General features: G+C 42.4%; 1 protein-coding gene across 1 annotated transcript in view; it reads left to right on the forward strand.

Moving 5' to 3' along the window:
* Positions 1–5,683, forward strand: part of LOC114796848 (low-density lipoprotein receptor-related protein 1B-like) — a 130,924-nt gene extending 125,241 nt beyond the window's left edge. The window contains 5 exon segments of the mRNA XM_028991344.1: positions 1,097–1,173; positions 1,764–1,854; positions 2,349–2,499; positions 3,300–3,374; positions 4,409–5,683. Coding sequence (XP_028847177.1) covers positions 1,097–1,173; positions 1,764–1,854; positions 2,349–2,499; positions 3,300–3,374; positions 4,409–4,549 — 535 coding nt within the window. The 3' untranslated portion in view covers positions 4,550–5,683.
* Positions 5,684–23,137: the final 17,454 nt, after the last annotated feature.

Genomic DNA, 23,137 nt, shown 5'->3' on the forward strand with positions numbered 1-23,137 from the left:
TGTCTGAGTGTATGTAGGTAGTGAATGTAAGTAGGGGTGGTGACCTTCCTCCACTACCACTACCAAATCTGTTTTTGTGGTCTGGATACTAGTATTGCGATATTAATTTCCCTGAAGTTCCTTATTCACCCTGAAATTCTGTAATTGATGTATACTATACTGTATATCTGATATAATTTATTTTCTTTATTATCCAAAAGAACATGGTGTCCCTTTCTTGATTCTTGGTCCCAGTAAACGTGATTTAAATGTGTCCTGCCGTTGTTTGCTGCTCCTCAGTAATAATCACGCAAATACAGTTTCTGGATCTGTTGGCTGGTGCCTATGAGCCTCTCAGTAGAGGTGAAACTGGTCATATTTGGCTGAATTAAGACAGTTGGGCCGCTGTGTTACCGAGATAGCGGCCAACAGAGTGGAATTTGGCCGTATATGTGTGCTACTTATTATGATGAGAAAATAAAACAAGTGGTCACGATTTTGTTGATTAGACCCTGTACTGCTGTTGAATGTGTCCATTTTTGTCCATCAAGGTATGATTTGATTTACTCCAAAATATTGGACAGAGACTCAGTGGTGGGAAATTGAATCCTTGCAGCAATTGTCCTGTGAAAAACTAAACAGAGAAAAATGTTTAACTGCAACAGTGCAAACTGTTGTTCATTATTTTGATGCGTGTGTGTATGTGTGTGTGTATGTGTGAGAGAGTGAGAGAGAGAGAGAGAGAGAGAGAGAGAGAGAGAAAAGAAATTTCAGTGTTAACCAATTACAAACAATTACATTTCTGTTTATATTAGGTTTGCAAAGATGACCCTGATTTTGATGAGGATGATCCAGTAATGATGATTTGTTGTGTATGTAGTTCCCACTGCTTTAACCATGTCTTAAATGTTGCATAAATCATCTGGCTGCCTTGTCTCATTCATCACCCTCACTGCTTTTCCCCACAGTCAGCACTGAGTGATTTCTGAATTAACTTTGCCCACATTTCTGTGACTGTGGCTGCATGAAGCCTCCCTGGGTCCAGTGCTGTGTCACTTATTACATCTCGTAATGCCAGGAGGATCCTGTTTGATTGGTGTCATTTTCCTTCCGTCAGGTGTTCGGCCAACTGGTCAGGAACACAGTGCGAGAGATCAGCCCCGAAAAGCAGCCGGTCCGACAACATGGGTACAGGTGGGTCCAGAAACCCTCCAAGGAATAAATCTGAAATAAAATAGGTCCCGTTGGTTCCACTGGGTTAGACAGCTGTGACCCTCCACTTCGACCCCTGCTCACCCTGTCATCTCGTCTCCGTCTCACGTCCAGAGGCGTGTTCGTACATTTGTTTATCGAATCAAATAAAAAAAGCTCCCCCTGCAGAGCCTCATGTAGGCTTGTCGACTCGAAGCATTTAATGCCAAAATGAGTTGCTTACTGTAACAAAAGAGCACTAAATGATTATCAAGTGATGCTCTGCAGATGCTGCTAGGTTGGCTGGAATATAAATTTCTATTTTAGCTTGGGTGCTTTTCACCCTACAGAATGTGAATAAAAATATCGAGTCTGATTGACACAGTGTTTGCTAAATTTGGCATTTGGATGAAATGTTTGGTAATGGTCATTGCATCAGTGTTGCAGTACATTGCTTCAGAGCAGCAATGTGTGGTTTAAGAACACAGAGGTAATTAAATGATGTAAACAGTGCAGAAGGATTGGCTGTCTTTGCATTTCCTTTGTGTAGAATGTGCTGGAAATATCATGCTGTTTTTTTTTTTTCTTTCCAGGAAACATAGCAATTATTGTGCCTCTTGTCCTGCTGGTAATTCTGATAACAACTGTAGTGACCGGTGTGTTCATCTGCCGCAGGAGGCAAAGGTAACAGTTCACAGCATGTTATTTCCTGTGTTTTGAGGCATTTATGTATTGCACACTTGCTCTTAGTTTGTATCTTCTAGAGGGGGAAGAACCTACCATTTCTTTTTTGTTATTGTATAATTATTTCTGTCAACCAGAAGATCCAGAATAATTATGTTATATGATAGTATTGATTGTTTTGGCACATTTGTAGACAATTGTCTACATAATAATCTGGCAGCATTCAGTGTTAGTGGTGGCCTAGCGGTAAGGAAGCGGAATCATAACTGAAGGGCTACTGCTAATGAGTTGCCACTGAGCAAAGCACCGTCCCCACACACTGCTCCCCGGGCGCCTTTCATGGCTGCCAACTGCTCAATAAGGGAGATGGGTTAAAAGCAGAGGACACGTTTCTTTGTGTGCACCGTGTGCTGCACTGCAGTGTATCACAATGACAAAAACGTTCGCAACTGCTGCAACTACTTAACAAGCCTTCAATAATGTCTTTCTTTCAGAGGTAAACGAGTTCAACGACAGCCTATGACCAATGGAGGTATAAATGTAGAAATTGGCAACCCATCCTACAACATGTACGAGGTGGATCACGACAACCATGCTGACGCTGGCAGCCTCCTCAGACCAAATTTCACACTGGACCCACATAAGGTTTGTTATTGCTTAATTGGCACTGCTTTAATTCTGTACGTTACGTCTAATCGCTGACAACAATGTTGATTGATAATGCCTACATAGTTTTTTAATATGCATAAGTATGAACCACCACAATTGTGTGAAGCCACGCTCAGACACCTTTGTTTTGCTGTGCGCCTGTGGTAATTGGAAGATGGGTGGGTGGATGCGCCGTGCGCATGAAGAACACCGAGAGCAAGCAATGTAGCTACTTTGTCCGCATGTACTCTCGGCTCTTTTATTTGTTATCTGCTCTCACATCCTGAACAAACACGCCACATGATTTAATTGAAAAGTTTGTGCCGCTCGTTATCCACTGACTGACTGGCATACAGAGCGTGGCTGCTGAACGCGTGCCCTCCATGTCGCAGATGTTTATTAAGATTTTGACAGGAATAATAGCCAGTTTCCCCATAGCCATGTAGCTGCTGTTATTGCTCCTGAAATAGACACCTTGAGATGCCTCCTTGAAAACAGGACCCAAGCAGAGCAGTTTAAACAACATTGTAGAAAGTGTGGGAGCTTTCCTTTCCATGATGGACGGCAGTAATTTCTGCAGGGACATTACTGTTATTCTTCAGTGGAACTCTTTAAATGGGCTGTAACCAGGGGAGGAAAAAGAATGATGTTCCAGCAAGTGCAATTTAGACAGAATAATAATAATTTGGGATGTGTCACGGCCGACATGCAGACATGCAGCTAATTTCTCAGCAGTTTAATTCTCTCATCTCAGTCTGTATTCCACAATGTGTAGTCACTGAAGATGTGTGTTATAGGGCTGGTGTGTAAAGTCCAGTGACCCTCGCGCACTGAACGTTCATACTGTGCCAAAGGAGGTCATACCTGGACAGGTGAATCCCATACTGCATCACAAAATGTGTAAATCATCGATCATGACATGCATGCATTTGTTGTACAAAATGATTTGTGTGTGTGCTGTTGTGGCTTTGGTTTGGAAAGATTGTTCAATTCAGTTGTCCATGATATTTGTGTAAATGTCTCAAATTATACAACTTGGATTTACCAAATTGTACTTGGCCAATTTTTCCTAAGTTGCCCCAAATGCATTTCTACAGAATCCATCAATAAGCCTGAAGCCTATTCTATATATTAACTACATTAATGAAATATACTGAATAATAAAATGAAGGTTTCTAAATATGTTGGGCCGAAAATATTTAGAAACCTTCAGTTTATTATTGAGTAAATTTCATTCATTTACTTCATTAATAATAAACGGAAGGTTTCTAAATATGTTGGGCCTTTACAGCATGAGTAATTGAACTTTAAATGTCTGATGTTAAAGATTAGAAAATGTGCATGTCTCAGAAATGTATATGTCTCAGTCTTGGTAAACAGGAGCAACTTAAAATAATAAATGTTAACTTCATTCAATAAATGTTAACTTTCAGCAATTATTTGTGTGCCAGGACCTGTGTGTTCCGGACAGGCTTTGTTTTATTGTTTGTCAGTAACCAAGCTAATGGCTGCCTGACCATTTCTGCAAATGCACAAAAAATCATATTGAGCAGCTGGCACAGATCAGGCACTGATAGTCCTTACTGTTATGTTCGCTGACTACCTGATGATGAATTTAACATGAAATTTGAATACAATCTTGAAGTTTACAATAACTCACTGTAAACTGTAATACATGTAGTACATGTAATACTATTTAGTTTTTATTTAAGTTTTATATGGGGTTAATGGATATATCCACTATTTTAAAGTATTTGTTTAGGTCACTAAATATATATTAGTTTGTGAACCTGAATGAATTGTCTTGTACATGTTCTTTCCTCCCATCCTTCACCCATATCTGATGTTTCTTTCAGTCAGCATTCTTTACCCAGTTTTAATGCTGTTCTTTTTTTTTCTGCCACAGCCTATGAACTACAGCAACCCTGTGTATGCAAAGATCTATCTGGATGGGCAGAACTGTCGGAAGCCAGTCATCAATATTGATGAGAGGAGAGAGCTACTCCCAAAGAAACTAGAGGGCACGATTCGAGAAACCGCCGCATAGCCTGACTTTACACTTTGTACTCTTTTTTTATGGCCAATGTAAAAAGTGTATAGTACAAATGGGGAAAACAAGGATTTTTTCTATTTCCTATCAGGTTCTGAGGACTTACTGCAGTTTGTTTAACATCAGCATTACCTCCTCATCTCTGTGCTGAAAACTTTGGACAAGTAGTTTGGACGTTCCATGGGTTTTACACACATATACGTAAAAAGGCACTATATCTATGAAGTAACAAAGCTGCTCAGTTTAAAACGACCTTCAAAAGACATCCACAGTAGCAAAAACAACAGATTCTTTCTTTGGTTTCTTTTTCATTATTATTTCAAGCGCTTTAGCTACCTGGCACAATAACTTGCTCTTAATAATTATGTTACATCAAAGTTCTTATGTATGATTTTTGTCCATATCTACTGTCTTGCTCTATCTGCAGACACTGGAGAGTTACGGTTTCATCAGGTTATATCCTGTTCATCTTCTGTTACTATGTAGCCATGGCTTTATAGTCCTGACAAAATTATCAGCGTGGTCACAGTGTTTGCAACTCAGCGTCATTTTTCCTGACGTCCTGCTGAATTGTCACAGACACAGATGCTGCATAAGTTCACTATTTATATCCACGCCACCGAAAAGGGACACAGTCTGAGCTTCAGCACCAGTATTATACCAGTATAATATATCACAGTCACTGGTACCAGTAGCCTTGATATTTTAGCCCACGAGCGTGCATCACTCTTGAACATTACACATTTTATTAGTGCAGCGCAGAACTGATTAAAGGTTTACACACACAGATGCCGTATGTGAGCACACAAACATCATCAGTGTGCGTTTTGTGCTTATGGCAGAAGCATTATAAATACCGTCCATTACTGTAACCAGCTCGCTATTTAAGGATTACTGGACAGGACAGAACATGATGCCGTTACCTGGCAAATTTTTCAAGTGTTGTATATGAAAATCACTTTGTCTGTTATTTCACAGAGGGAAGCATATAGATAAACAGATTTTATAATTTTGTATTTGATTTATATGTCGTTTGGCTGCTTGTATTTTGAAGAACTGTATTAAATGTAAGTACTTTTATATAAAAAAGCAAATCAATATAAAATAAAGGCATTTTATTTCCATTTCAAATACAATCATATGACTTGTGGTTTTTAAATGTGCAAAAGGGAATGCTATATCATTTATACAAAATGTGTGACCATCGCACAATTTGTACCTATTTAGAAACTTTAGACACTTATAATTCTGTCTTCGTACAAAGTGTCATATGGACAAATTTTGCTTCTGATGGAATTTTTGTCAGATAATTTTTTATTTTTATATCTGACATATAAGCTTGACATTCTGACCAGTTTAAATGTAAGCAATGACAATGAATGTGCTCACAACGTCAAACTTTATGTCGAAACTTTTTTAAGTTTTTATGCCATTCATGACCAGATCCTGGCTCTGAAAACACATCATGTTTAACCCTTTCATTCACAGTGTTCAATTAATGATTAAAACCAAAACCACTGGCTGAGTGGAGTAACAACCTTCTAAGCTGCTACAAAGGGATTTGTGTTTTGGGTATTTATAGATTTGACTGTGATGTCATGTTCAACACCGCAGACCTTTTATTAAAGTGTTCTGTTGTCTTTAATCTGTCATAATTTCCCCATTAAGGAGCGTTCTGAATGGGCTGCAAACTCAGGAATGCGGTGGGTAGAGCTCGAATAGATGCCCCGCCGCTTTTTTACCGGATGCCAGGAGGCATTCATTAGGCCGGCTCAGCGTTCCGGTGCCGTGGCGCACAGTGAATGGTAATTCAGCACATGACAGACCCCCTCTATCCTGCCGCCACTCACCTGCCTCTTCACCATAGCAACCGTTGCATAACTGATCGCTTCGGCGTGCTTTTTATCCGTTATATTTGGTTAAACTGCAAGGGATTCCAATTATGTGTGATCTGGGACTGGAACTTTGTTGATTTACAAGAGACAGACAGATAGATTGACAGATTGATTTAACATAACTATATTATAATTATAATATTAATAATATGGTGCACTGCTATAAAGATGTGAAATGGTGCTTGCTGCACCTATCATAGGAACGGGTTTTAAAGCTGTTCTCGAAAAAAAAAACAAAAAAAAACCCTTGAGTGCTTTCCCTTAGGAAAGAGCACTACACTTTGTGGCCTTTTCCTTGGATCCTTTCCTTCAGGCGTACTCATTCCACCGCTGAAAGGTGTCTGAAAGGTTTCCGAAAACTGAGATTATTCTGTGTTTACCTCCTCATGATCTTTCTAAAAAGTACCTGTAAAATAACATTCAATGTGCAGTGAAAAACAGTCTGGTTGTCCGCTTATCTTTTTTTGTATATTGATGCTGGTGCATTAATATGCAGCGCGTGTACCTCGACCCTCAGCTTGTAATCAAAGTTGTAATGCCTGAATGACTTTAAATCCTGGAGCATCTTACCCGATCCATGGAGTCATGATCACAAGTCTCAATATTTAAACATACACCACTGGCAAAATGTTGATTCCTTCTGCGTTATGCACAGCGTTATTTAGCTGATGTATTTTTTAAAAATTGCACTGTTGGTATTCAAATGAGTTCTTTCTTATTACATATGTTTCATTGGTCTACAGGTAAAAGTGGCATCTGACCCTCTTTCTCCTCCTGGGCCTGCAGCAGGCATATAATGAGACAGAAAAAGCCTCATAACAGCTGTTCATTCTTTACTGAAGCCTCATAATTCCCCCAATTAATTACTAAGGGCCACCATAAACCCGGCCCTTGTAAAAATAGCTTACAGTGCATTTCTAAGACTTCCAATTCGGCATTACAGCACAGCTTTTATTCTTGCATTTTTTCAAGGACCCCCCCCCACAGTATTTATACTGAAATTGAAGTGTAATCATATATTAACGGAGTGAAAACATTGCAAAGGGACACTGGGAAGAGCTTAGAGGTTCTACATCACTGTAGGATCCCACCAACTGGTACATGGAGCTGATGCAGCTGCTCAGGTAAACATTCACATGAAACCTTTATGACACAACATGGCAACACTACATAGAACGAGTGTTGAAAGATCACTGCCTCAGGATTTTAACTGCAAATATTCTCCTTAAGCAACAGATATTTTTCTGCAATTATTCACAATATGGTTTACAGTTCTGTTTGATATGAAAGTCTAAATGCATCTCAGAAACTAACTAAACTAGTTTCTATGTTTCAGATCCAACATTGTTTATGCATCCTCTCATACAAGTGCTTCACATTTAAATACAGACACAGATCATGCAGACATACACCATAGGGGGCGCCAAAGAGCATATCTCAAAATATTTAACAGCGGGCGAGGACAAGACATTAAACTCTGTCACCTGGAAAACAGTAAAGTAGGCGTGTTTTATAGTGGGAGACCTTGACTGTGTCTGTAATCAAGGCACAAGACCATGACATTGTGCTGACTTTCATTATACCATTCATGTTAGCTGTAAATAAATTGACTTTAATTTAATTGACTTTAATATTTTTTTTCTGTAAACCAGCTTGAAATTATTTGGCTCATGAGTCAAAATGAAACAGAAAAAAACAGATGAAGACACATGCTGATAGTGGACAGGCAAAGAAAGAGAAAAGCTCACAAATCAGTATAATGAGGAGCACTTGCATAACAGGGCTATGACATGCTTTACCATCTCTATTATTTCACAGAATTTTATTGGATATTCACATTCAAATCTTTTCAATTGTCTTAGCTAAAAAAAAGAATAAAAATGAAAGGTCATCGCAATACAAGTGTATATAATAAAAGAAAAGATGCACAGGGTACCTATATATATATATATATATATATATATATATATATATATATGTGTGTGTGTGTGTGTGTATATATTTTATTTTTTTTTTCAAGCCCTGTTCATGATGCAGCATTGAGACTAATTAATAGTAAGCAGATAGGAGATGTGGAAGACAGGATATAAACAATAGTTGGTGTTTGCAACTCGCAAATGATGTGCAAAGACTCAAACTGCCCAGAACCCGAACGGCAAGCTAATTTTAATCCCAAATAACAGAAAGCACAATTTAGGACAAACTACTCAACAAACTACTGACATCACATTTAAAAATTGGTTGAGCTCATTGTGATGATTGCAATGTCTCATGCAACCTGGTTCTAAGGCACATGAAGCCCCAACTCCCACATGAGAGATGACGTCTCCTGGAGCCTCAAAACCACCTCCACCACCAAGAAAGCCCAGCAACGTCTGCACTTCCTCAGAAAGCTGAAGAAGGCCAACCTCCCTCCTCCCATCCTCACACCGATCTACCGAGGGACCATTGAGAGTGTTCTCTGCTGCTACATCACTGTCTGCTACAGGAACTGCACTGTCGCTGAGCAGAAGGCCCTGCAGCGAATAGTGAAGACAGCAGAGCGCATCATCGGGGTTCCACTTCCATCTCCCAGCTCTACAAGAAACACCTCAACCATCGAGCTCGGAACAAAATGAAGGACTCTCAACCACCCCTCACATGCCCTGTTCTCCCCAACAATACACGTCAGGCCTTGTGTACCTGATAACACACTGACTATTTTGCACATATTAATTCATTTTTGCACATGTTCGTCTTGTCTTGTGTGTCCTTTTTGAAATATCCAACATCCTACATGATGTTGATTTTTCATTGTGCAGAATGCTTTTACTTTTCTCTTATAGAGATCTGATACAGTATTTAAGTTTAAGTTAGCATAGTTTAGTGGGTATGTGTGTGTGTGTGTGTGTGTGTGTGTGTGTGTGTGTATATATATATATATATATATATATATATATTTATTTTTATTTTTCTTTCGTTTATGATTGCACTATGGGGGGGGGCTGCGTGAAACATTATTTCAATACACGTGTCACAGCCAATACACCTCCAGCCCACCAGAGAGCACCAGACCAGCCAGGGAGACGGCAACCCGGAAGCGGATATGAGAGCGGGCAGTGGCGAGTATAAAAGTCAGGTAACCCCGAGGAGACGCTGCCCGCTCTTTGAGTTGAATTTATTCCCAGAGACGCCATCCTTATTTACCCACGCCCAGCTGATTAGAATCCACGACCATGACCTTTGCCTGTCCCTGACCTCGAGCCTTGCCTTCCCCCTTTGTGACAACGATCTCCAGACGGATTGTACATCGTGACCACGACCCTCGCCTGCCATTGACACTGAGTTTGACTGCCCCTTTTGCCAAGACGATCTCCCATGTTACCCCACTTTTCTGCCACCCCCAACGTCCTCCAGATTAGCCTCCCTCTCCCCAACCAAACTCCTCCGGTCCTCCTCCCCAGATCGTCCAATGTCTACTCCCCGTACGACGACTTGTCCCCTCACTCCAAGCATGCCTGGAAATGCGTCCCCGAACTCTGCTAGTAACAACACGGAATACTGTGTAGACTGTTGTACTGACATTAAACCAATCTTGAATCTTGGCCACCCTGCCTTTTTTCAAATAAATAATACAACCAAGCTGTATAACATTGGGACATAATCATACAATTTCAAATAACCCATATCCATAAACTTCAATAAGCTGTCCTGTGACTTTCCACTTGCAGCTTCTTCTGTAATTGCAAATGTGTGACCGTTCAGAATTTGGAGTGGTTCTTTTTTTTTCTGTCTTCTGTGTTTTACCCCTTTGGGGGCCTCATTTATTTGGCCCATCCACCCAGATTTCTATTGGGTTGCTCCTGTAAGAGGCTGCTCATTTGTCAGACCTTCAGGGCTAAACACAATCAGTTAAAACCTCTGATTACCAACTTGGCTTGATACCTTATCTCATCATTTTTGGCTTCAGGGAGAAGAGATAACCTGGATGACCTAAAAGCCTGAGGTAGGTTTACCTCATAATAAGGGTCTTTTACTCGGTCACCTTGTGGACAGTGGTTAACAACACTTTTCAAAACGTAGTAAATATTTAGAAGTGTAGAAACTTAAAAATACTGAACTCAACTTGTCTCCTTATTGCAGGGAGCTTACAGTTTAATTAGATCATTGTCTTGTAGGTTGTGCTGCAGAGCTAAACCCAGGGACTTTTGCTCTAGAGGATCAACAACATGTATTTTTTGTATGGATGAAAACCAAATGTGATATGTCTCTTACCCTCCCTCGAACCTGAAATATTTTCTGAAAACAAGGGCCACACCATTAAAAATGAATGAGTCAAAGTTTTGTATGCTTTATATTTCCCAGGTCCTAGCTGCTAATGCATTTTGTGCAGGTGGGTATACCAATGCATTCAGCTAATTGGAGGATGCTGAAGAGTGGTGTATTGTTCAGTAGGTCACCAAGTCTCCTCTACAGCAATATAGGACGAGCCTTATATCAATATCTCAGCTACCCTGCTGCTGTTCTCAAGAAAAGCAGACCATTCTGGGATCTCACCTGAAATGTTGTGTTCCGTGTAGAACTTGTAGAACTCTGCAGTGAAAACAAGCACGTCTTACTTCCAGGGTGGTAGTAGCCTAGTGGGTAACACACTCGCCTATGAACCAGAAAACCCGGGTTCGAATCCCACTTACTACCATTGTGTCCCTGAGCAAGACACTTAACCCTGAGTGTCTCCAGGGAGACTGTCCCTGTAACTACTGATCAGCTCTGGATAAGGGCGTCTGATAAATGCTGTAAATGTAAATGTAAATGTACTCACTTTGTTGTGCCTAAAGGCATTGAACTCAAGAAAAAGCATACATTTACTGTCTGCACAATGTTTCTTTAGCAACCCTTACATGCCAATACTGATCATGTTCAAATTGCATATACACCATCTGACTCTTAAACCCTTGTGACTTATTCCCTAGTATAAAAAAAGATCTGCTGTAAAGGTTAAAGCCATGTAAGTTCAAAATAAAGGACATATGAGCCCCAAACTATGCAGAGAACAAGGTAGTGGTCAAACATAAGGTCAAATATGTGGAAAGGGATGAGATGAAAGAATCAAAAAGTGAATAGAACTGACATAAAATAAGGGAAACTGGAAACTAAAGCCAAGTTGAAAGAAAAATGTAACAGGACCAGTCCAGATATGGATAATAACTAAAAGAACAATGTAAACAAACAGATTAAGAATATGCAGTCACAAAGGCAAAACAAGGCAGTTGGGGTCTGAAAGTGAAAAAAAAAATCATTTATGACGATTACCAAGTTTAGAGAGCAATCCCACAATAGTAAAGTTGTGTCTTGTCTATCACACTATTCTTTCATTTAAAAATAATAAGAATAAATATATTTTTGGGATGTGGCCCCACATGATTTCCTGGCTCTCCCCAGGTTGGTGTGCATTTTTGCCTGGGTTCTCCGGTTTCACCATTCAAAAGGCATTCACACTCAGTGAACTGGTAACTCAGAATTGGCCATAGGTCTGTGTGTGTGAGGGTTGTGAGTCCCAGTCCTTGCCCAGTGTCCCAGGATGGGCTCCAGTTATCCCAGTTATCCTTGCTGTTGGCCTTCAACTATGTTTAGTGTGTTAAGTCGCTGTTAAGTGCTGCAGCACAGATGACCATGAAATGCAGAGGAGACATAAACATGCATTCAATAAACATACAAATGCAGCCTTCAGTTTGAACGTTTCAGATTTTTGTATATTGGTATAATATTTTTCTGATTTTAATCTTAAAAATCAGTTGTCACACCCATGGGAGCTGCACCTCCATTGCTGAGGAGCCTGACCACAGTCTGCCCTCACACTCCCCACCAAACAGCTGCAGCCTGATGCAGACAATTGAGTATCTGCCATTAATCTGATATCAAGAATTCACCTCGTCCCGACTTCAGGTGTGTGTGTGTGTGTGTGTGTGTGTGTGTGTGTGTGTGTGTGTGTGAGAGAGAGAGAGAGAGAGAGAGAGAGAGAGAGATTAAAGTGTGTCAAAAGTGTGTCATTTCCCATTATTTCCATTAGCAGTTCCCATTATTTCACTGCATGAACACCACAGATGCCCAGATGGCCCAGGTCTTGGGAAGAATCAGCAATATCTAGAATAAGACAAATACTGAGATACTGTGTGGGCTTATACTGTTGTTGAGCTTTCTAAAGAAACAAAGATATTCATTTTAAAATGTTATATATAATATAACTAAAGAGTCTTTGCCCATTTGAAATCGTTAGTCTGCAGTAAAAGTCCTGAAGCTGTTATAGATTTTAATTCTTTCTGGAAAAAAGGTGAGCAGTGATTTCTAACCACGTTGGACGCGCAAGATTCTCATAGCAGAATATTAGATTTTAGTAGCGCAGTAATGATGCTGTAAGAAATGTCTTATATTTCGTAGGACAAAATATTGTCCCTCCAATTTTGATGTCACCTTCACAAATCTTCTAACAACCAATCATGTGCATATATTTTATTATTTACTCTCTATTTCCATATTTACTCCATTAATTCCACATTCCATACATTATTCCATATTAACTTCATTAATAAAATGCAATAAAGAGAAGAAGTGATTGATGGCATGTTAATTGTATCCTTGTTTCAGCCATGTGTAGTTAAAAACATATATAACCTGTGAGGACAAAATTGCCTATGATTTTTTTATTACATTCATGAATATGGTATGAAGGTCATATGAATCATATCCAACAATGTACATTTGAGACAGGGCCACACTTTGTGTCCAGTTAATCATCTGGATGTCCCAGATGGACAGAGCACAACACTGTGCTACTGTATATGCTCGAGGTGATGATTTTGCCCCAGGGTTGATAAACAGTTGTCATAGTTCAAGGTGCAGTCTAAAGATATGGCCGATACGTCTGTCCATTGTCTTAGAGGACAGGATATGTTGGCCTTGTGGACATGGCAGTAGCAAGAGCTATAAATTGCCAAGATAATATATCTGATTTATTGTCCACAGGATAATAAAGCCTTATTTTTCTTCTGTCAGCCACAGAATCACATGCTTTTGTGGATTATAGATACCTATAACAATATTAACAAGCCATAAATTCCTCCTTTACACGGATCCCAGATGTGGCTGGGTAATTAAGCAGGATGTTTTCCCAGCTGCCCTAATTTCACTGAAAATATTTCACTAACTTCTGAATGGAGAGGGTTCTTGTGTCTTAGCACTGGCAGGTCTCGACATCTTTTCTCCCATTTTATGTTATCAGGTCATGTTATACACACACACACACACACACACACACACATTTGTCATATGAGCATTTTTTTTCTTTAAATTCATATATATATATGAATTTAAAGAAAAAAAATACATGCTCATAAATGTGCAGGATAAGTATTGTACAAAGTGTAAACCAATGGCTGTCAGAGTATGTGACATACATGACTATATGAAGAAACACCTTAGAAAACCTGTTGTTTTCAATCAGTATTTTTTAATGCTGTTCTACACAAAGCAACTTATTATATAAACGATCAAGCATGAACAGAGATAAGTAGTAACAAGTTAAGTTTACTTTATTTGGCGTCTGCCAAATAAAGTAAAGTAAATTTACTCTGTTACAATTACTTTATGTAACTCATAAAGTATGTAACTCATACAGTACTCATAAAGTAAACCATACTTTATGATATGGTTTACAATACAATACTTTTTACTTTTACTTGAGTACATTTCTGAATAAGAGACTTGACGCTTACCTCGCTACAATTAAATCATACTTTAATAAGTTATGACTTCTCTTTCTTCTGTCTGAATTCGTGATAGATAATTATCTGTGAGTCCTGAATCCTGTCATGGATTCAGTTAATGAACTTACAGTTCATGAACTTAAAGATTCCTTGATCTGATCAACACTCAGATATTAAGTCTGAAATCATGTTTTAAGCCTCTTGGTAGTAACTAGCACGTATCCTACGATGATGAATTTAAAATTGCATGCAATCTCATTGCATGGCTTTATTTTCTGTAGACTGGTAAAACTGTAGAATGACCATGTACATTATATCCTACATTACAAGGAGTCTCACCAAATAACAATATATAATTTATTGCCATGCTCAGTTGCCAAATTCCATAATTTGATTTCATTACATGGTCTAGTAGATAAACAGGACAGCACAAAGGGACAACTTAAGAAACAGAAAAGTCACTTCTCCTTTGCACATTGACAATCAGACCTATCATTCTAGTAGTGTTTCCCTGCATGACACTGAAAAGCTCTGGAACTTGTTTATCTGGGTGGTAGTAGCCTAGGTGGTAGTAGCCTAGTGGGTAAGACACTTGCCTGTGAACCAGAAGACCCGGGTTCAAATCCCACTTACTACCATTGTGTCCCTGAGCGAGACACTCAACCTTAAGTTTCTCCAGGGGGACTGTCCCTGTAAATACTGATTGTAAGTCGCTCTGGATAAGGGTGTCTGATAAATGCTGTAAATGTAAATCTATCAATATCTGAAAAAAATTATTTTAATTTACTGATCATGCTGAATATTTTCATATTTTTGGAATTTATCTCTAATGTTAGCATCTCTGATCAAATTGTGTGGAAGCAGCAAAAAGATGTTTATTCATTTACAACTTTATTTAGGCCGCACATCACAAAGCCAGATAAATGATATGCCATCACTCTTTACTTTTCACTTCAGTGATGTTAATTATTACTAAATTAGGCTCACAGTGAACATTGACAGATGATATCATATGGAATAGTTAGTATAGAGATTAATAATCTAACAGCTCCCATCCATCCTGAAGATTCATGTCTCATAAAAATTCACATTAAGAGTTTTGTAATGATCTCCAGAGTTAATGTGCACCTTTATTGACAACAGACTTCTCTGATATCTTTGTCCTCAGTAGACAATGTTCCAATTATCCTACTGAGTGCTTCCTGCATGGATATCTGCACATATCTAATGTAAAGTCACATTGAAAGTCTTCTTAATACCAAACTGATTATGATACTTCAGATAAATTAGGCCTGCACGATTTGGGGAAAAAGACATATTGCAATTATTGAGCTCAATATTGCGATTGCGATATGATAAAGGACACTTGCTTGTATATCAATGAAAAGTCGCATACAAATTACTAATAGTGAAATGTTTAATTTCAAAGTGAAACATACAAACTACTTATAACAACTTGAAATGCCCAGTGCTTTCAAAATACAATATTCTACAAAATTAAATAATCACAAAAAACTCTTTACATTACAGTCGAACAACAAACCCTGGTAAGGTTAAACAACTGTTTTGATTATATTTGGCCATTATAAAATCTCGTATTATAGTTCTTACGTTTAACCAAAACGTTGTTTGGAGGCTGACTTGAACACAGGGATGCATAGCTTTGCTAGCTTAGCTAAGGTTAAGATTTGTAAACTGAGGAGAATTTCTTTAGGAAACCTTCAAAGTTTGAAAAAAGTTAACTAAACAGCTAAGAACAGTCTAAATAGTTAATGCCTACATTTAGGCAAAAACGTTGTTTGGAGGCTGACTTGAAAACAGAAATGCATAGCTTCGCTAGCTTAGCCTACAGCGGTTTGTACAGCCCCAAACAGCACAAGAGTGAGGCATTTATAATAAAGTGAAGTGATTGTCACGTGATACACAGCAGCACAGCACACGGTGCACACAGTGAAATTTATCCTCTGCATTTAACCCATTACCCTGAGTGAGCAGTGGGCAGCCATGAGAGGCGCCCGGGGAGCAGTGTGTGGGGACGGTGCTTTGCTCAGTGGCACCTCAGTGGCACCTTGGCGGATCGGGATTCGAACCGGCAACCTTCTGATTACGGGGCTGCTTCCTTAACCGCTAGGCCACCACTGCCCCATTTTTATGCACTTCTCTCCATAGACATGTATATGCTTCACTCCACAGCAGAGCCTATCGCAATATGGCGGCGACATTAACGTACGATGCAGCTCGTCATGCGGCGTCTACCCACATGTCTATGCGAGTCACGAATCTGAGGTCTCCATTGAACTGAATCGAAAGTCATGTGACCAAACGTCAAATTCGACTGAAGTGAGACTTCAGTCAGCTCGCAAACTTTGAGAGAATGAGTTATATGTTGCCGATTCAATCCATGTATTAATAATTTAAATCGCAGCTTTTTGCGTTCATGTAATCGCACAGACTGACATCGCGATTCCGATTGCAATTAGATTAATCGTGCAGCACTAAGATAAATTATTAGGGGCATCATGAGAAAGGAAACTACTGACATATTATACATTAAACCAAACACTGTGTTAGTGTATTATTGTATACACTGACATATACTGGTGGCAATTTTTTCATATACACTACTCTCCAACTACTCAATGAATACTATATGCAAAATACATAAAAATAAGGTTTGGTAGTAGCCTAGTATGTAACACACTTGTCTATGAACCAGAAGACTGAGCAAAAAACTGTAACCCAGGGGAACTGTCCCTGTAACTCCTGATTGTAAGGTGCTCTGGATAAGGGTGTCTGATAAATGCCGTAATTGGTAATGTGCATTATATTAGCATTGTATTAATTGTATTTGTTTAGTAATGCTAGACAGGATGCGTTAAGTCAAACCAAAGTTCTTTGCCTTGCGTGAATACTTTATTGTGTACCAGGAAATGCAGGAAAAATTACACTCAGCCATTATCCTTTGAGGATCGCCACATATGCCCCAAAATATTGAAAGGGTTGAAAAAGAAAAATGACAGCAATTTACTATGACTCTGCCGCCGTGTGATAAAAGCTCCAGTAATGAAGACATCAAAGGATGTCTGCCATTGATTTAATAATGCAGTTGGCTGGTTTTTATTCATAATGTGAAATTTGAAAAGGATTTAAAATGAATGTGCCTGAGTGGGAATGAAAGTATTCATTATGACATTCAGTAATGTGGTTGAGACTATATGACATCTTGTTCTGCTTCCTTTGCACACAGCTGATTTATGTATTTCATTTTGCTGCTATTCACTCTCCATCATTAATTGTGATCGTTTTCAGCAAAATAATTGAAATGTATTAGATTGGAAGTTTTTGATAAGATGGGAAAATTGTTAACTATGAAAATACTACGAGGCACAGTGGGCATCTCTGATCTTTTTCTTGGGTGTCAGAGTGAATCTGTCAGGATTGCCTGCAGCTGGGCTCCACACCTGACTTTAATCCTGACGCCCCATAAATGCCGGAAGTTTCCGCCCTTTCTGGGTCTCTGGCATTTTCGTGGACTCTGCACGAACTTGACCTGGTTTTGTTATGAGTGTTTTGAGTTCTGGCAATCGCCACACGCCTACGGGTTAGTTTCAGTTCGTTATTTAAGTTAAATCGTTTTCGGCCACCGCGCCGCTGTTTATTTGTATTTCTTTATTGTTTGTATTAATAAAACCCCGTTCCCAGCATGTCAAACCTCTGCGCTTCCTTCCCTCGTAAGTCCGTAGTCGTGACAGAATGCCAGAGACCTCCCCAAAAGCGCAGAGGTGGAAAGCAGAGGAGAAGAAACGCCGCGAAGGACGCAGCCCGGCGAACGCGGACGCCAGGGGAGAGACGCGCCGCCCGTTCTGGTGGAGCGTTTTCTCCCCGAGAAGCCGTGGTACGCGGCGCCGCGTGATGACGTCATCCCCGGGAAACTCCGCGAAACCCGGAAGCGACAACGTCGGCGGGTGAGTGGGCGGAGCGAGGACGTTGGCGTCGGCAGCAGCGAGGAAGTGACGTGGGCAGCGAGCGCAGAAGATGCGACCCCCACGATCTTCGCCATGTCGAGCCAAGAACTCTGCGCTCTGCTGGCAAGGCTCCCCGTGGACGACACGGACGACGACGAGAGCACTGGAGACGAGAGTTGGGCTCCGCCCATCGCGCCAGTCTGCGATCGTCGCAAGGTCCGTGGGGACCCACGTCACTTCCAGGGGGGTGAGAAGCGGCAACAACAACGGCGGCGTTCCTCCAGCGAGGAGGTGGGCAGCCTCCAGCCCGAATGGCCAGAGTACTGCCCATGGGAGCTTATCGCGCCATGGGTCCAGGATGTCCGCAGGGTGGACGACCCTCGGAGTCACCGGTGGGAGGACACGGATGACGAAAGCGATGATGACGTGGATTTTCGGTGGGCGGTCGGTGCCGGGATGGCTCCGCCCAGCGTGCGCGTCCGAGATCATCGCGGCGTCCGTGATGACCCATGTGACTTCCGGGGGTACGAGGTTGACACGGACGACGACCAGGATGACGCCGTTTGGGCAGTCGGTGCCGGGATGGCTCCGCCCATTGCGCCCATCCAGGATCGTCACGAGGTCCGTGGAGACCCACGTCCCTCCCAGCAGTGTGAGGAAAGCTGGTGGAAGAGGGCGACGGGAGGTCGCCAGCCAGCAACTGCGCTGCCGGGACTGCCTCGCAGGGAATCCTCCATTCCTGCTCCAGTCGCCGACCCGCCTTCCCTCTGCCCGGACGTTCCCCAGCGAAATGGCAGCGCAGCACCAGCGTCCACACCTGCTGGAGAAGACGTCCACCCCCCTCCACACCACACACCTACCACCATCTCCAGCGACGTGCCCAGCCCCGTGTGGGACAGCCCAAATGTCCCGGGACCCTTCAGTGGGGCAGCAGACACAGACGAGATCACTACCATCCTCACGTGTCTGACTGGATCAGCATGGGGCTGGAGCACAACCCTCTGGCAGCAGGGAGAGACAGACAGGAGTTTTCGGGACTTCCAACAGAGACTGAGGGCGGAGTTTGATCGGCCTGAGCCAGGGATCGAACTCTGCCCCTCCACCACATCCAGTGCCAGTCAGGATCCGGGGCAAGAAGACCCAGCACTGGTGGGCGACGAGAAGGTCGCTCCTCCCGAGATCCTGGCTGTGCCCCCTGAGGAGGTCCCGGAGAGCCCAGAGAGGGAGCCAGACGACCCTCTCTTCTGTCTGTCTCTGTCTGTGTGTGTGTGCGTGGTTTATGTGTCCGTATGTCGCCCCCACTTCCCCTCTTTGTGTCCACCAGATGGCGACCCAGCCGTGGAGCCGAACCCCAGGGAGGAGGTTCCTGACCCGAATGTGCTGGTCCAAGGCGAGGTGGACAAGCCCCAAGGTACCCCTAAGTCCAGCCGGGGGGGGTGCTCCCCCAAAGAATTTTTTGGGGGGGTGCAGTTCGGGTTGGGGACTCCTCCTGAGGGGAGGGGAGGTGGGGAAGCGATTGAGCTGGGTCCTCCGGTAGCCAGTGAGGAGGGCGGGCCAGGCATGGGCCTGCGTCTGCCTCCAGAGGGGTGGAGCGCTATAGAGCCCCCGGGTAGGCATGAGGACCCAGCTGGGACAGGCAGGAAGAGGGCCTGCTTGTCCCAACGGACGCAGAAGGGGCTAGCCGGATGGTCTGGCAATGCCCCCCCCCTTGGCACCAGGGCCGGGCAGCGAGAGGGGCTGCATAGTCCCAGAAGGCACCAGCCTGGGGTGCCTGGAACAGTCGCCGGAGGTTCTGGGACAATCTCCCTGCGCGGTGCAGGGGGTGACACAAGACGTGTCAGAGGAGACGTGTGGAGACAGGGCCCACACGTACCCAGATGGATCGGCCCTGATTATTGTGTGCAGGTACGAGGGTCCGGGGCCGCCATGCGGGACCACGCCGGGGAGCCAGGCCGAGGGTCCGGGGCCGCCATGCGGGACCACGCCGGGGAGCCAGGCCGAGGGTCCGGGGCCGCCACGCCTGGGACCACAGCCGGGGGAAGCCGGCCGAGGGGTCACGGGGCCGCCACGCGTGACCACTGCCGGGCGGAGCCGGAGGCCGAGGGTCCGGGGCCGCCACGCTGGGACCTATCGCCGGGGAGCCAGGTCCGAGGGTCGCGGGCCCGCCACGCCTGACCACGCCGGGAGGAGCCAGCCCGAGGGACCGGGGGCCGCCACGCATGACCACTCCGGGGAGCCAGCCCGAGGGACCGGGTTCCTCCAAGGGGAGGATACAGTCAGGGCAGGAGACCCCTGTGGTTCCGCCGTCCCGCCCCGCCGCCTCCACTGATGGTACTATGTTGGGGCTCCGAGGACGTAGGCCTTGGAGGGGGGGCTCTGTCAGGATTGCCTGCAGCCTGGGCTCCACACCTGACTTTAAATCCTGACGCCCCCCATAAATGCCGGAGTTTCCGCCCTTTCTGGGGTCCTCTGGCCAATTTTCGTGGACTCTGCACAGAACTTGACCTGGTGGTTTTGTTATGAGTGTTTTGAGTTCTGGCAATCGCCACACGCCTACGGGTTAGTTTCAGTTCGTTATTTAAGTTAAATCGTTTTCGGCCACCGCGCCGCTGTTTATTTGTATTTCTTTATTGTTTGTATTAATAAAACCCCGTTCCCAGCATGTCAAACCTCTGCGCTTCCTTCCCCCGTAAGTCCGTAGTCGTGACAGAATCACTGTTCAGATTTGTGGATCCTCCATGTTTGCCCAAAACCTACATGAAAATTGTAACTTAAAGGTGGGCAACACGTTTGAATTAAATCATGGACTATATGTTTGTGGTTGTGGAAACAAACTTCTCAACAGGAGATGGTCTCTCTCCTACTCCGAAGTTCCTGTTTCCTAATGGAAGGGAGACTGGGTTGAGGATCTGGAGGTGGAGGATTCTTTATAATCATGAGCTAATGGCCCCAACCAACAATGACCTTCAATGCACACTTGATTGTGAAGTTGGTGGGATGAGAATCAGCACCGAAACAACAAAGGGCGAGAGGTTTTCTCCCGTACAATGGTGGCTTGCTCCATCCATGTCAGAAATTTTTACTCTTCTTGACAGGATACAGAGATCAGTAATCCAGGAGAGCATCGTAGTTCAGGTGCTGCTGCTCTGCATCATCTCATTTGGACATCCCACTTTGGAAGACCCATGTACCTCTGGAGAGATTTAATCTCCCACTTGTCTTGGGAGTGCCTTGGGATCCCTCTGGAATGGCCATTCTTGGGGAAAGAAAATGCCTTCAAGATTAATAAATTTTTATGATTCTGATTCTAATTTAGAGCTGCAAGTTAAGGAGAAGCATATAATTAACATTGTCAGATCTAAGAGTGCATTTAATGGAATTACGGTTGGAAACAAAGGTTGGGGCAGTGGTGGCCTAGCAGTTAAGGACGCGGCCCCGTAATCAGAAGGTTGCCAGTCTGAATCCCAATGACAATCACTCCACTTTCACTTTCAACTGCTGTCTGGTAAGAGGCTGCAACACTGTGACCTGTGGAACCTCACAAATCAGGGCAAAGACAAGGGTTTTGTGAGTGTGATGAGACCACAAGAAATCCTTTTTACCTTTTAAATGTGAAATATAACCTGTACAATTCAAGTGAAAGACAAACAAGACTGTATAGGGAAAAATGAACAATATGATAATGGTTGCAATGGCTGCGTTTATAAATGTATAGTACTGGAAGGTTATAAACAGTGATTTAGAAAAAAATGTCCCATTTGTCATGTTGAAACTATGAAAGAACAATTGTGTAAATATTGGATTTTGTTGAATACTTTAAACAAACATGGGAACCTCAGAATCTCTTTCCTTTGATGAGGTCAGATTAAATGGTTATAGGAGAGGATTGCTTAGAATATAATTTTCCACCAGGCCTTGTAACTATGCCAAATCTGGGAGATTTTAAATGAGAGACAATATGGACAATACACATATAATTGAAAAGGTAACATGAATTTGATTTAAAGAGTAATGATACTTCACCACAACGCCTTTCTTCTGTACAGTTGAGCTGAGTAACGTGAGGCCGATTCAAGCCCTAGTCTGTTTTCAGTCTTGGTCTTGGTCTTGGTCTTGGTCTCACCTTAGTGTATCTTGGACTTGGTCTTGGTACCCTCAAGTCTCGGCAGTGTCTTGGTCTTGACACCCTCCGGTCTTGGCAATGTCTTGGTCTTGGTTTACGTGGTCTTGACTATCTATCTATTTATCTATTTTGTGTGAGTCATACATGATTAACACAGTTCTCTTAATGGCATTGTTTGTTATAAATGTAGTATTTTGAAATGACTTTGAGAGTTATAATATAAATTTAAGCATGAAAAAATGAAACACTAATAAAAATTATTATTGTTGGATTTTTTTTTACCCATTCTGGTTGTCCAAAATGGCAGGGACATCTAATTATTCTCCCTTTTATTGTCCAATGCATTAAACTTTAAATATCTTCCTGTCAGACAGAGGCAAACAGTACTTAAAATTTCAGACCAATTAGCTTTGTTACTGGAAAGGATTTGCAGAACATTGCTGCATATTAATAAGACTTCAGCATTCAAACAAAACAACAGCGCTGTTGTGTGACACTAAACAAGGCTTTTTTTCTTGTTTTTATGAGATGCACTTAATGTGGTTTCCTGCAGGACATTTAGTTGCTAAACCTTTATTAGGTTTATTATTGACTCCTTGGAGTTCTGAGTCAGCTGAGGAGATATTAAAAGGTGACAGAACCTTCTTGATCACTGAGTCCTGGCTGGCATAAACCGCCAAGCTACTGTATCCTACTGTACTCAGGGTAAGTTGTACTTATAAACTGTGGCTTGAAGATGAACTGAAAGGACCAGTTGTACTCTATAATAAAACATGTAGTAAGTTTGGACATACCATCTCATTCTTTCATCGTATATTAATACAGAAGACATGAAAACTATGAACACATATGAAATAGTA

Source organism: Denticeps clupeoides, chromosome 9 (assembly GCF_900700375.1).
Source record: "Denticeps clupeoides chromosome 9, fDenClu1.1, whole genome shotgun sequence".
In the NCBI taxonomy this organism is placed as follows: domain Eukaryota; kingdom Metazoa; phylum Chordata; class Actinopteri; order Clupeiformes; family Denticipitidae; genus Denticeps; species Denticeps clupeoides.